At 35.7% G+C, this 14,704-nt stretch overlaps 1 protein-coding gene across 9 annotated transcripts in view; it reads right to left on the minus strand.

The window, feature by feature from the left end:
* Nucleotides 1-1,648: 1,648 nt before the first annotated feature.
* Nucleotides 1,649-14,704, minus strand: part of FH (fumarate hydratase) — a 33,030-nt gene continuing 19,974 nt past the window's right edge. For all 9 annotated transcript variants that reach the window (XM_026678293.2, XM_087947150.1, XM_087947149.1 and 6 more), the window contains 4 exons: nucleotides 12,034-12,237; nucleotides 4,432-4,559; nucleotides 2,377-2,530; nucleotides 1,649-1,841 (listed from right to left, as the gene is read on the minus strand). In XM_026678293.2, coding sequence (XP_026534078.1) covers nucleotides 1,699-1,841; nucleotides 2,377-2,530; nucleotides 4,432-4,559; nucleotides 12,034-12,237 — 629 coding nt within the window. In that variant the 3' untranslated portion in view covers nucleotides 1,649-1,698. The remainder of the gene's footprint in view (nucleotides 1,842-2,376; nucleotides 2,531-4,431; nucleotides 4,560-12,033; nucleotides 12,238-14,704) is intronic.

A 14,704-nucleotide genomic window follows, 5' to 3' on the forward strand; every position in this document is an offset into this window, starting at 1 on the left:
GATTATTTGCCAGCATGCCTCTCTCTAAGAACCTGCCTATCCCACTAGAATAAGCATGCTCCATATCTCTTCCCTGAAATCCATTCACCTAGTGGGATTTTGTGACTGCCTCTATTTTATGGAATATGCTTCCCCAGGTTTGGTGATTTGGTATGTCTCCACACTTTAGTCTCTTGTAAAACCATGAAGATAAGGCTTTTTTATTGAAGCAGTGGGGTAGAATGGAATGGAATGAAGATAATTGGAGCTTGCTGCCAGACATCCTAAAGGGCTGCAATAGGAACCACAATCCATGTGTTGTTATATTATCAGTTGTACAAAGACTTTTATTTGCAGTAGATCTCCATGGTCATCTTTAAATGCTGAATGCATTCTGGCTTTATGCTACCTATTAGGTAATTTTAAAATTATATATCCATTACAATTGCTACATTTTGTAAACCACCATACTACAAGCTGTGGACTGACAATGGTTGCACAATATATTATGGGGATCTTAGATTCATGGCATCTGCTAGAAGAGCAGATGGAAGTCATGGGCAAGAGAAGCTTCCCACTTGGTTTACCATTTGCTATTGGTCAGCCTTTGGGGCCTGAAGGAACAGAGGGTTTAAATTACAAGGATGTTTTTGCTAATAAGGGAATGGAAACTGCTGTCTGGTAAGTATTGGGTTACTTAGATGTTTATGTATTCATTTGATATTTATTTTAAGTTTGCATTGTCTTGTACAGAACTGAATGGAATTGTGTAAACTGATTATAATCTACTGATCCACCATAGCAGGTGAGCAGGGAATGCTCTCCTAACAAGATCCATTTAGCAGGACCAAGTAGAAGCGCCTTCTTCATGGTGGTTCCCTCTTTGTTGAACATTATCATCTTGGAAATAAATAAAACGGCTCCCCACTTTGACATTCTTTCACAAGCTGCTGAAACATGGTTTTGCAAATGGTCCTGAGAACCCCAGAACGGGATGGAGCCCATCATATGCTTTATTAAATTATTGTCACCAGGGAGATGGGGGCGTTATTTCTTTTTTAATGTTTTTGTATTGGGCTTTTATATTTGTAAACTGCCTGGAGTCACTGAATAAATTGGGTGGCCATATACATGTTCTTAAATCAATAAAAATAAATAAAAGCTGCAAGTCATATTAATACACAAATATTTTAAAGAAAATATCTACTTCATATTAATTTACATCTGAATTAATTTATATTAACTAATAATCATAGTAACTAATAAAAATCATATCAAAACAAATGGATTGCTTTTGCTTAAGAGAATAATTCTTTAATTTATTGAACATTTTATCACTGTTTTATCTGGAAAGAAAAACTAAAATATCTACAAAATATAATAAAATCTAACCACAACCATAAACAAGCATAAAACATTTATTTTAGATGAGAACTATTCATTCCTTAATATACATACTGTCTTATCAGAATGGAACAATGTGATTTGAAAATAATTTTTGTGTGTGTGTGTCTTGATTCCAATCTATCTGACATTGTAGAAAATTAAGCAGACCTTTCCTGAATTGTTTCATCTGGTACTTTTGTTTTTACAGTAACATATTCATTTTTTGTGTTGTTAGTTTTATGAATGCAAGCACAACTATGAATAAGTGTTGGACAACAAAACCTTTGATTTATATAATTTATTTTTTGTTCTGTTTTATCACATACAGTAGCATCACTTAGGACCCAGCATATTTTCTGGCTTTACCCATTGATCAAATTGTTCTGCTGTAAGAAATCCAAGTTTTATAGCAGTTGCTTTTAATGTCATCCCTTCTTTGTGTGCAGTTTTGGCAATCTTGGCTGCTTTATCATAACCTAACAAAAAGAAAAAGTATATAATTTTATTTTTGATTACACTGATTTACACTGCTTATCAATACTCTAGGACATGGGTGTCAAACTCATTTCATGATGTTTTTCCCTTTGTGGAGCTGGGGTGGGTATGGCCTGCATGTGACACATCCGGCCCATTGGCCACTAGTTTGACATCCCTGCACTTGAAGAACAGTTATCTGAAAACAATGTAATAAATAATATCAGGCCTTCCTTTTTCTCAATGAGAAAATATACTATATGGATTCACACATCCTATCATCTAACAAAATCTGTTTCTCCTCTGTGTGCAAATGAAAGTATAAAGATCCCATAATGGCAATCGTAATACTGCTGAGACAACATCTGCCCTCTTAATCTTGTCATTTTGCATGATATCCTTCTATTTTCTACTTGTAACTCTCCAACAATTTATAAAAACAAACTTTATGTATTATTCCATGTCTGTGAAAATATACCTATTTTTAAATGTCTAAATTTTTAGCATATATATTTAAAATATTGATTAGATACTTACCAATGTGGGGATTAAGGGCAGTCACCAACATCAATGACTCATTCATTAACTTATTTATCCTCTCTGTATTGGCTTCTATTCCAATTATACAATTTTCAGTGAAAGAGACGCAGGCATCTCCTAAGAGTCGTGCAGAATGTAGCACATTTCTAATCTAAATAAATTAAAAATAATTAATAATTTAACAAAAAATTGTTCACTTGGACATTGATTAACAAGAGCTTTATCATAATTACAACAGAACATCAAAGATAAATATTTATATGATAAATAACAGGCCCAAAAGAAGGCATTTGATATTGTAGACAACACCTTCCCTACTTCTTGATAAAACCAACTACACTCAGTTTGTGGTCCTCAGTAGAATTACATTCACATGGAGTTGTATGCAGTGGGTTCCTCAAGGTTGTGTCTTGGCCCCAGTGCTCTTCAACATCTTCATAAATAATCTAGATAAGAGAATTGAAGGAGCCCTCATCAAATTTGCAGATAACACATATTTCAGGGAGCAGATTCAAAATTCAGAAGTATCTTGGTATACGTGAACATTGGGCCCTATCCAATGAGATGCAGTTCAATGGAAAGACAAAGCAAGATCCTATACTTAATTAGAAAAAAAAGATGCACAGATACAGAATAAAAATAAAAATAATAAAAAGTTAAAGCATCAGTCTGCATCAGCAGAGGCATAAGTGTCAAGATCAAGGAAAAGACACAATTGCTATGTACTGTATTGCTGATGACACATTTGGAATATACATCCAATTCTGGTCACCATAATACAAAAAAGATCCTGAGGCCCTAGAAAGAGTATACAGAAGAGAAATATAGATGATCTTTGGTCTGGAGACTAAATCCTATGAAGAATGGCTAAAGTACTAGATAAGTTTAGTTCACAAGAGAAGATTAAGAAGAGACATAATGGCAGTTTTCCAATAGAAAAATTGTCACAGGGAAGAGGATCTCAATTTATTCTCCAGAGCACCTAAGGGTAAGACAACAATAATGGCTGAAAGCTCATCAAAGGAAAATCCAATCAAGAAGTAAGGAAAAATTTCCTGATATTAAAAACTATTAAACAATGGAACAGCTTGCTTCCTGGTGTTGTGGATGCTTTATTGCTGGATGTTTTCAAGAAAGGTTTGTCCAAGATGATTCCTATAAGGCATTGAACAAATGTAAGCCAGTAACAGAAAGCCATCAAATTGAACATGGATTGCTAAGAAGAAAGGCAATGAGGTATCCCCTGCCTTAACTAAAGATTATAGATTTCTTATTACTAAAGGAATAATAACAATAAGGAGCACAATAGTAAAGAGAAGCTAATATTCTTCTCCTCTACTTGGTAAACATCCTGAACAGCATCAAAAACATTGGGGCTTTTCTTGCATTCAGTAATATTGTGGTGAACTTGTTTGTCTGCATTCAGCTAGTCTTTGATTTACAACAGATCATTTAGTAATCATTCGAAGTTACAACAGCACTGGGGGAAAAAGTATTATGTCTGTTTTTAACACTTAACCACCATTGCAGCATCCTCTTGGTCATATGATCAAAATTCTGACTGACTCATATTTATGAAAGGTGCAGTGTCTGCAGTAATAGGTCACCTTTTGAGACCTCCTAAAAAAATGGGGGAAGCTAGATTCATTTAACAACCATATTACTAACTTAACAACTGCAATGATTCACTTCAATTCAGTTTATTACAGTCATACACCAGAGACCAGAACAAATAATTGTATATTTTCTGTTTGCTCAATGATTCACTTAATTGTAGCAAGAAAGGTTGTAAAATGGGGCAAAATTAATTAACAGGTATCGCACTTAACAACAGAAATTTTGAGCTCAATTGTGACCACAAGTCAAAGACTACTTCTATGTTTGTAGTGTAACACATGAAATCAAATTTAGGACCAAAAATTGAAATGAACGTATGTACAAAAGGTGACTCCCATCAATAAATCTATCTAGAATTACATATTACAATTCTTAAGTCTCTATAACATAGTGAAATTATGACATTCAGTTATATTATAATTTTAGCAAACTTACAATCATAGGCTTAAAGACATTCAATTCAAAATGGCCATTGCTGCCTCCTACTGTAACAGCAGTATGATTTCCCATCACCTGTGCTGCTACCATAGTTATGGCCTCACACTGAGTAGGATTCACTTTTCCTATGAGAGGACAAACAAAAGATTTGTGAAATTAATTTGTTATTAAACATTGCAATTTTTATTTTGCTGTTCATTCTCAAATGGAACTTTTGACAACCGAATAATGAGTCAAATATTCCTGAAAAGTTTAATCTTGTAGTTAAAGTGTTGGACTAAAACTAAGGCACCCAATTTCAAGTTCATTCACTCACTGAATGATTTTAGACCAGTCATTTTCACAACATATGCTGTGGGAGTAGAATGGAAACGTCCTTTAAAGCTGCTTTATGTTGTTGGATGAAAGTCAGAATATAAATCTAGGTGATTATGATGTTACAAAAATATTGGGTTGATGAAATGATTCCAAAACTATTATGAAACCAAAACAATAATTTCAAATCCCTGCTGAATGCCTTGAGAACATGGGTACTAAAAATAAAACAGCTGAACCTATTTTGGGATTTGGGGGGGGTAATGATTTTATTAAAAATTACAATTACAATGATAGAAAATTAATACAAACTGAAAAACAATAAAAAATAAAAAATAGGAAGTACAGAAAAGAAAAGAAGTGCAGAAAAGAAAAACATATGGAGTAAAGAAATATATAAATAAATTATTTCCCCCTCATCACAAGCATGTACAATTTTAATAATTTATAACCTCTTAAAATATAACAAATAATACTTTCCCCATATCTCATTTTTAATCTATGAACAAATTTTTAAACTTTGTCATTTCAGTCCTGATCAGCAAAAATCCACAAGGATTACCGGAAATAACAAATCTATTTAAACAACTTTATATTCCTTTATTTTTCTTTTAATAATCTTGATCTTTAATGCATCTAAATAATGTCCTAAAATGTCATTGTGTTTCATTTTTATTCTGTTCCTTCCCACAAAATTCTTCAAAACTTTCGCAAATCCATTATAGAAAAATTGTCCAGATTTCTCTTTGTTTGTTATTGTGTATCCCTTTTAATTATTAGGACATCAGCCACTTTATTCATTGTAACATCTTTTTCCATATATTCTTGAGCCTGCTAGTTTTAAATCCACTTTTCAGATCAGTCTGTCTTATCTGGAAAAACTTCCATAGTATCTTTTAACAGAGTTTGTTAAGTGTTCTTATTATTTAAATATAATCATTAGTTCCTTATAGTTCCCTCTAAGTGTCCAATCTTCATTCAAGTTCCATCCTATTTTTTTTTAAAGATAAAGTATTTTCTTTAAATACTTTAATTAAAAAGTATCTTCCCACAGGTAGGGTTCTTGTAATTAATTCCAAAAAGATGTTGGCTGCATTAAACTCAGACTAGCTCTGGGTTTCCCATACTCAAAAGATACAGAAAGGTTTTCCTTCATCCCAGCCCTTCCTGTGACCAGCCCATCTTCAGCCAATTGGAGTATGCCAAAGTGTTTTTAAAACACTGAGATATTTTGGGATAATCAACATTCTTTTTCAGGGTGCCTGGCCTTAGATTCCAGTGCAAAATAGCTTCGAGTTTAGAGTTTCTCTGGTCTCTCTCTCTCTCTCTCTTTTTTTTTTTTGGTAGTTTTTATTGAGCAAAACAATTAAAAACATTGAACGTGGTGAAACCAGTTTGACATAACTTTTGGTCAAAATCACAAATATATACCTTCCTATATACAATCAAATATATGTTTTCTTAAGTTTTTGCAGGTATTTATATGTATGGTATTCAGCTTTGTTCGGGTATTTTCCCACGTCATTATAGTTGTGCTTTTAAAGTTGTAGGAACGTTTCGGCAGAATCTCGTCTGCCATCATCAGGCTTCTGTATAGTGTTCGTCTGCCTGATGATGGCAGATGAGATTCTGCCGAAACATTGCTACAACTTTAAAAGCACAACTATAATGACGTGGGAAAATACCCAAACAAAGCTGAATACCATACAATCAAATATATACATATATACATTTAGTCATTCATGTATTACATTTTCCAAAATCTTTGGTCCTACTTTCATCTCATACTCTCATTTACCTTCTCGACAACTCTTTTCCAACTTAAGACCTTTCTTTCTGCCCCCACCAGTAGTAGAATCTATTCCAAATTGCATAATATTCCGACTCACTTTGTTTTTCATCTCTAAAGTTAGCTTGTCCATTTCACCGCATATCAGAATTTTGTTTATAACTTCGTCTTCACTCAGTATAACTTTCTCCTTCCAGTTCTGGGCAAATGCTATTCTTGCCACAGTAATAACATGTATAATCAAATATAGCTCATCCTTGTTATACTTTTTTGATATGATTCCTAACAAAAAACATCCTGGTACATGGTCTACTTTGAAACCCAACATTTCCTCAAACCACTTCCCTATCCTAAGACAAAACATTTGCGCTTTTTTGCAGCTCCACCATGGTAGTACGTACTCCGTTCCAGTGATGATTTCCAACAATTTGGGGACTGGCTTTTGTACATCTTAGCCAATCTGGCTGGTGGGAGACACCATCGATAAAACATTTTAAGTAAATTTTCCTTATATGGAGTGGCCAGGGTGATCTTTTTATTCTTTTCCCATACTGTTTGCCATTGATCCAATTTGATACTATACCCAAAGTCTCTAGCCCGTATCACTATCGTCTCTTTTACCTGTTCTTCCTCTAGTTCAGGGGTCACCAACATTTTGGACCTCAGGGACCACCAAACTCATTTTAAATCCCGCGGACCAGAGACCCAGGGAAAATTCCCAAAAAAGTCTGCAGGAAAATTCCCCACCCCTTTTTCCTACAGATCGATCATTATTTATTTGGGATCGCAGGATACCGTCCCCAGCTCCATTCTTGGGGGAGAGAGAGAGAGACAGACAGACTGACTTTTGGCTTCATGCAAGGAAAGCAGCAGAAGCAGCAAAAGTCTTTCTTTCTCTCCCCCAAACTCCACTAGAAATGAGTCTTTGTGAGACTTGTCATGCCGACGCAGCCTCTTGGAGCAGGATGCCTTGCAGGGTCCCAAAGACTCATATCTGGCGGAGTTTGGGGAAGAGAAAGACTTTTGCTACTTTCCTTGCATGCAGCCAAAAGCAGAAGAAGAAGCGGAAAGAAGCAGCTCAGTGACCAGACCAGGCACGTGGGGCGGATTGGGCAAGTTGGCCCTATGCCCTTTCCCCCGTCCCCTCACTACCTCATGTTGTTCACAATGCAAGTGACGCAAGCCTTGTGTTCCCATGGGCCATGTAGGCAGCACAGCCTTGTGTTCCCGTGCAGCCTGAATTAATTACTTTGGAGGATGCTTTGGGGGTGACATTTTTCTGCGCACCACCAAATTTTTTTCACAGACCACCAATGGTCCCCAGCTCACTGGTTGGTGACCACTGCTCTAGTTTATAGGCTAGGCCTTATTAATTTAGCCTCTGAGCCCAATAGAATTTTATCTAAAACTGTTTCCTGCATGTTAATCCCCCATTCTTTTTTGTCCTTTTTATACCTCGCTTGTATCTATAGATCCATGCCTTGTTTTAAGGCTTGTCTAGTTTTTAAATCTCCATCTTCATTTAAGGCATCTTTATAAGTAATAGCTTTCCCTTGTTTTAGTAAATTTGGATATGTTATCGCCTCTACTATTGATATCCAATTTGGCATTTCTAAATATATTTGCTTTTTGGTTTTATTCCAGATCTTAAATAGTGCCTGCCTAATTCTATGTTGTTGAAAATATCGGTATGAGCCTGGCTTGTCAAGCCATAAGAACGCATGCCAAACTTGTTGGAAGTCGTGGCTTTCTAGCTGCAGTTCTTCTATTTTCTAATACTATCCAATCTCTAATCCATGTAAGTGAAGCTGCTTGATGATAAATTTCCCAATCCAGAAGGCCGAATCTTCCCCTTTCTGTGATTTCCTGAAGTAATTTTAGTTGGATCCTCAATTTTTTCCCTGCCACACGAAATTTGAGGTTGTCTTGTTTAATTCTTAAAAAAAATTGGTTTAACTTTATAGGTATATTTTGAAATAAAAACAACAATTTTGGGAGCACATTCATTTTAATTACCAAAATCCTTCCTGTTAGTGATAATCTTAGGTTACTTCATCTTTCCAAATCTTCTTTAATTTGTTGGTTTGTTTGTCATAATTGTCTTCTTTAAGTGTGGTGCATCTTGATGACATAATTCCTAAATATTTGACTTTTTTGGTAATCTGTATACCCATTTTTGGCCAGATTTTCTTTCTGCTTCTCTGTCATAATTTTAACTAACATTTTCATTTTATCCTTGTTAATTTTTAACCCTGCAACTTTACCATATTCTTCTAGTACCTCAATAAGTTTTGGTCCTGATTGTATTGGTTCCTTCAAAATAAATGCCAAATCGTCTGCAAATACTTGTAATTTAAATCTCTAAACCTTTTATGTTTCCTTCCTAACAATTCTGCTCAATACTTTCAAGGTGAGTATAAAAAGTAGTGGAGATAATGGGCAGCCCTGTCTGGTTCCTTTTTGGATCTTAACACCCTTTGTTACCTCTCCGCTTATGATTATTTTAGCCTTCTGTTCTGAATATATCATATTAATATTAATAAATTTCTCACCAAAATCCATATGCCTAATTTGTGGTAAAAGGAATGTCCATTTTACATTATCGAAAGCCTTTTGTGCATCGAGGAAGAGTATTGCCATTTGTTGACCGCTATGTATTTCAAACTACTCTAAAACATCCAATATAGTTCTCATGTTATATTTTATTTGCCAATTGGGTAGGAAGCCATTTTTATCTTTATGAATAAATTTGTTAAAAAAGAATTGAGTCTATCTGCAACTATTGTCATGAAGATCTTATAGTCAGCATTTAGAAGGGACATAGGTCTATAGTTTTTTATTAGAATTTGATGTGCCTCTTCTTTTGGTATCAAAGTTATAGTTGCTTCCTGCCAGGATTACAGTGCTTTTGCTTCTTCTAAAACTGCGTTGAAAACATCTAGAAATAGGAGTGCTAAAATATTTTGGTATTTTTTGTATATTTCGGGTAGGAGGTTGTCTAGGCCTGGTACCTTATTAATCTTTTGTTTGTTTATTGTCTCAAGTACCTCAGACATTCTAATCTCTTCATTAAGCATCGTTTTTGTCTCCTCTGGAATTTTTGGCAGTTCCATCCTTCTTAACAATTCCATTCTCTTTCCTTCTAAATATTCATCATTCTCTTTACATAGGGTTTCATAAAACTCCTGGGCTATTTTTTCCCCTCTTCCTGATAGTATATTCTCCTTTACTCTTCTCAAAAAGTTATTAAATAACAACAAATTCAAATCTCTTCTTGTGAGCTATCAAGCAAGCCCTTTCTTCACCGCAGCTCTTAAATCAACAAACTTTCTAATCACAGTACAGACTTTCACTTGTCTCCACGCTGACTTGCTTTCTGGTGTTTCCCTTTGCTGGTCTTTCTATCGCTGCCGCTCCTCCTCCACTTCTCCTTCAGTTCTTCTGGACTTCCTTTGCAGCCGGAATTCACTGTACAATTTTTTAAAAAGCACTCCCTTTCACTTCCTCATCTGTAAAAGAAGCCTAGGGGATAATCTGGTCAAAACCGTTCCACCATTGTTCTGCTGGCTCATCGCTAGCTTCCTCCCTCTGTCAGGTTGTTCAATCGGCCATTGCCAGCTACCTTCTTCCTGGTCCACTTGATCTGCTCGTGTTGGGTTTCTAGCAGTGTCCCACCACAAGCCGCCGCTTGGAAGCATTTCACGGAAGGCCCACTCTTCCAGAATATTTGGTATCGTAAAATGAGCACCTGCTGCAATAAACCACGATTATGGCCTTGAGGTTGAGCTTGCTAATGCCATTATAAATGCCGCAACTGAAGTAAAACATGTGGATGTGTGACAACTTGAAACATTCTATTTAATATCAATTGATAATGGCCTTAGCAATAAAATTAAATATTTGAAAAGTAATTTCTCCCAGAGCAATAAACCCACCAGAGATTACTATCTTAGTGTCTTAGACTCCTCGCAATGAGGAAGTGTAGGAAACAAGTGTGGCTGATCTCAAGTCCCCTCTTTGTACAGAGAGAAATTACAAAGAGCCAGTCTATCTGCTACCTTCTTATTCGGCCAAGATCGTTGATTCTTTTAATTGACCCATCTTTAGTTCACCATTTCTTCCCTGGAAGTCCATAATAGTATAACTTAAGTAAGGTACAAAGTAATAGAATAGTAATTTAGTTCAGTAAGTAAAGTTTAGTGGTTAAATTTGAAAATAATTACCTCTGAGCAATACATGGTACAAAAAATTATTCCATAAAGTTCCCCTGTCCAAAAGATCTAAATATATTTTGATTTATAACTTTTAGAGACCTTTTAATTTAAAAAAAAAGCCTTTTAAAAGTTAAGAAAAATATGCCCTTGAAAGAGGACTTGGTCCACCTTAACACAATTTTCTTTAATGGTTCAATGATGTTTGTCACATTTACTATAGCTGAGTATTTCAGTAGATCAGGTGTCAAATTCAATTTCATTGAGGGCTGCATAAGGGCTGTGATTGACATGGGTGGGGGCATGGCCAACTGGGTAGGTGTGGCCAACTCGACACCACTCCCCAAACTGCTGGCATGTTTGGGTAGACTGGGTCAATGCCACGCTGGCCTGGTCTTTCCTCTTCACAATCGGTAGACTGGGTGAAAGCTACGTTCCCCTGATCTTTCCTCTTCGCACCCAGTAGACTTTGCATTGGGTAGACCAGGACAGTCCTGCAGGCCAGATCACATCACATCACGGGCCAGATGTGGCCTGTGGGCCTTAAGTTTGACACCTCTCCAGTAGACCTAGAATATATTTTTTAACACATTGTTTATTTTCTAACTGTAAAATGAAATATGTCAAATGCTCTTCAGTTGTTTATACTTAGCTTGCTCCCTTCCTTGTTTACTGGTTTTTCCTATGCTGTTAAGCAGTTTACTTAAAGAAGCAAAGCACTTTTTCTCATCATTTCACACCTGAATTAAAACATTGTTATTGAAAACCAAGTATAGAACTAAGGTAATAATAATTTGAAAACATGCCATCTGGTATCCAAATCTTCACAAAAGGTCCATTTTATCTATGGTAGTTATTATGTTTTCTTTGAATAAATTGATGTAATTTTATAATAATTCGTGTCTACTATTACAGTTCTATAAATTTAAATATATCTTTTGGAATTATTAAATCTAATTAATATTATTCCTTATTCTTAAGCTATTAGCACAAAATTAACTAAAAAATAAACACGAATAAGAGTTTACTGAGTAGGGAGAAAATTGTTATAAATAATGCACTATTTTTAAATGTAACCATTAAAATAAATGTATTAATATATTTGTGATCAATGTAGCAATACATTTTATTCCTCTTCAATCTATTCATGTTTACTATGTACTGAAAAAATATGACTGATATTTATAAAAGACTATGCCAGGTTGTAATTAATAAATACATTATACCGTCAGTCTTTCAATATCCATCAACCCAAAGTTAACAATCCAATCTTGGCAAGGTTACCTGGCATAATACTGCTTCCAGGTTCATTTTCAGGCAAGGTAAGTTCTCCTAAACCACATCGTGGACCAGATCCAAGAAAACGAATATCATTAGCTATCTTCATTAGGCTACAAGCCACAGTATTCATTGCACCGCTCAGTTCAACCAAGGCATCATGAGCTGCAAGGGCTTCAAATTTGTTTGAAGCTGTAATAAAGGGCAAACCTAAGGAAAATAATGAAGTAAGATATTATTAGCATTCTATCTATTCTTATGCACAGTTCAAATGTTATATGATTAATACATGTAGTCTATTTTATTTTGGTCTGAGAAAATAAATAAAATTTGACAATCACCATTTTTAGGGGTTCCCAGACTAATATCTCATGGAAAAAATAAAGTTGGGAAAATAGATTGCCAGACATAGATTGCAAATAGATTGCATAGCATTTACTAGGTGTCTCTAGTAGGAGCGCTAGCATTTAGAAATAGAATTCATATATTTTTCCACGAGTTCTCATTTTAACAAAATGAATGAAGACAGCTTGAAGAAACTCCACCTATGGAGATTAGGCAAATAATTTCCATTTCTTCTAGAAGAGATAAGGTTGCCACTATTATTGAGAAACTGTCTACTGATAATGAACTGGAGGATTTTGAAGATTCCTTAAATAAAAAAAAACCTAAAACTTGACAGGAAGCCAGGATGCTACTGGCCCTAAGCAGACCTAAACAATCTCCTTTGTTTAGATAGAGCAGGAATTCATGGATTTCTGATTTTCATCTTAGGTCTTGAAAGAACAATGCATCATAATTAACCCAACTGGCTCTCAGCAAGTTTCTACAGATGTGAAGGAATTAATCTTTTAATACTGTGAGAATGGGTAGGAAGTTACTCTTGTATAAAAGAAATTAAATTGTATTGTAAAATGCTAATGACTCTTATTGCAAGATTCAGCAGCAAAGCCACTAACTGTAAAGGAAAAACAAATGTGTGTCAGCTTGACCGGAATGTGCCAGGAAGTTTGGTCTTGCTCTGAACAGACTATATAAAACAAAGATAAGATAAATCCTGTAGTAACCGGACAAAAGGAAGTCATGTTGTCACAAACGTAGGATGTGTTATTTGTTTGGGAAGGATGTGTTTGTCAAGCACATAGACAAAGGGAACTGGATCTCAGGTGTGGTCTATATTGATTAAAACTGTAAAAGTATTGTTTGAAACCCCGAGGGCACTCATCATGATCTCAATCCACTTTGGGAAGAGACGTGAAGGCCTGCCTTTGCAAACACATTTTTAATAAACTTTCTTTGTTTGTACATCCGAGTTGTCTTTTGAATTAGTGAGTATGAAATTTGGAATATTTTAAATCTCACAATACTCAGGGAAGATAAACACCAAACTCAGTGACTCCCCCCACCCATCTATTCCAAAATATCCTTTTTTTGCAAAATGTGGCTGATAGAGCCATTTCTTTAATTGTGTTCACTGGGATTCCTTTCTAATCTGACAGCTGCTGAAGGAGTAAGCAATTATTCCTTCCCCAAGCAGATCAAGATGGACACTGCATCTCTGTCCCACAGGGATCTAGATAAAGTAAATAAACAGATGTGGCATATAATGCATATATGAATCAACACAAAGGCAGATATCTAAATGATGACTCTCAAGTATCTAGAATATGTTTGGGTGGGGTTCTTTTTTTGTTCTTTGGAGGAATAAAATAGGGCCAAATGACAGAATTACTATAATACATCCAAGGCCATATTTATTTATTAGATTAATTGGCCCTCCCTGAAAATCAGAACAAAGCATGTTCAGAGTGTCCTGATATGATGGCCACAAGAAAAATAATATTGAAGAGCAGAATTTTGAGAGTACTCTTCGTAACAAAAGTTAGTTGGCTCAATTTCTTAAACCTCAAATGAGGGATCTACTGGTTATGAAAGGGCTTGTTAGATGTGTACAAAGGAAGAAATGGTTTGAAACTGCCAAATTCTTAAGAGATTCAGAGTCATGGCCAGAGAGGCCAGGTATGCACCATGTTTATTTTCCTGGCTGGTGGGGCCTCCAATTACACATGAACCAAGTGCAAATTCATTATGTTGCTGGAGGAGAATGGAGTGGAGGATCAGCCCCGACATATTGAGACTTATAAGATGAAGAATGCCTTCTGAGTTAGGCAGAAGGATATTTTTAAAAATAGAGGGTTTGCATAGAAAACTGGAGGAAGTCTGACTGGTAGAACAAAGAGAACCAGAAGATAGGGTAGCAGTGGACCTATTTACAGTAGGCATGCTATCTGGAAGAAGATTCACAGACTTCTAGAGATAGATTTTTAGCCAGAATGCCAAGAAAAGAAAGGAAAGAAGATTACACTGACACTGTGACAAGGAAATAAAACAATAATTATACAGAAGAAAAATATGTTATGATGATGAGTGACTTGCTGCTCACAGAAATGGTCAATGATCTACAGCAGGGGTGTCAAACTCAAGGCCCACAGACTGGATCCAGCCCATGAGGTTCTTAGATCTGGTCCACGGGGCCACCTTCAAAACAATAAATGACTGGCTGGTGGTGCCTCTGCCAGCAAAAATGGAGCCCGGGATGACGGCCTCCTTGGGAAGCTCCATTTTTGTTGGCATAGGGCTGCAGAAGGCCATCATGGCCAAAAACGGAGCCCGGGCA

This window comes from Notechis scutatus, chromosome Z (assembly GCF_049901735.1).
Source record: "Notechis scutatus isolate UNSWTSFEM ecotype Mainland chromosome Z, rNotScu1.2, whole genome shotgun sequence".
NCBI lineage: Eukaryota > Metazoa > Chordata > Lepidosauria > Squamata > Elapidae > Notechis > Notechis scutatus.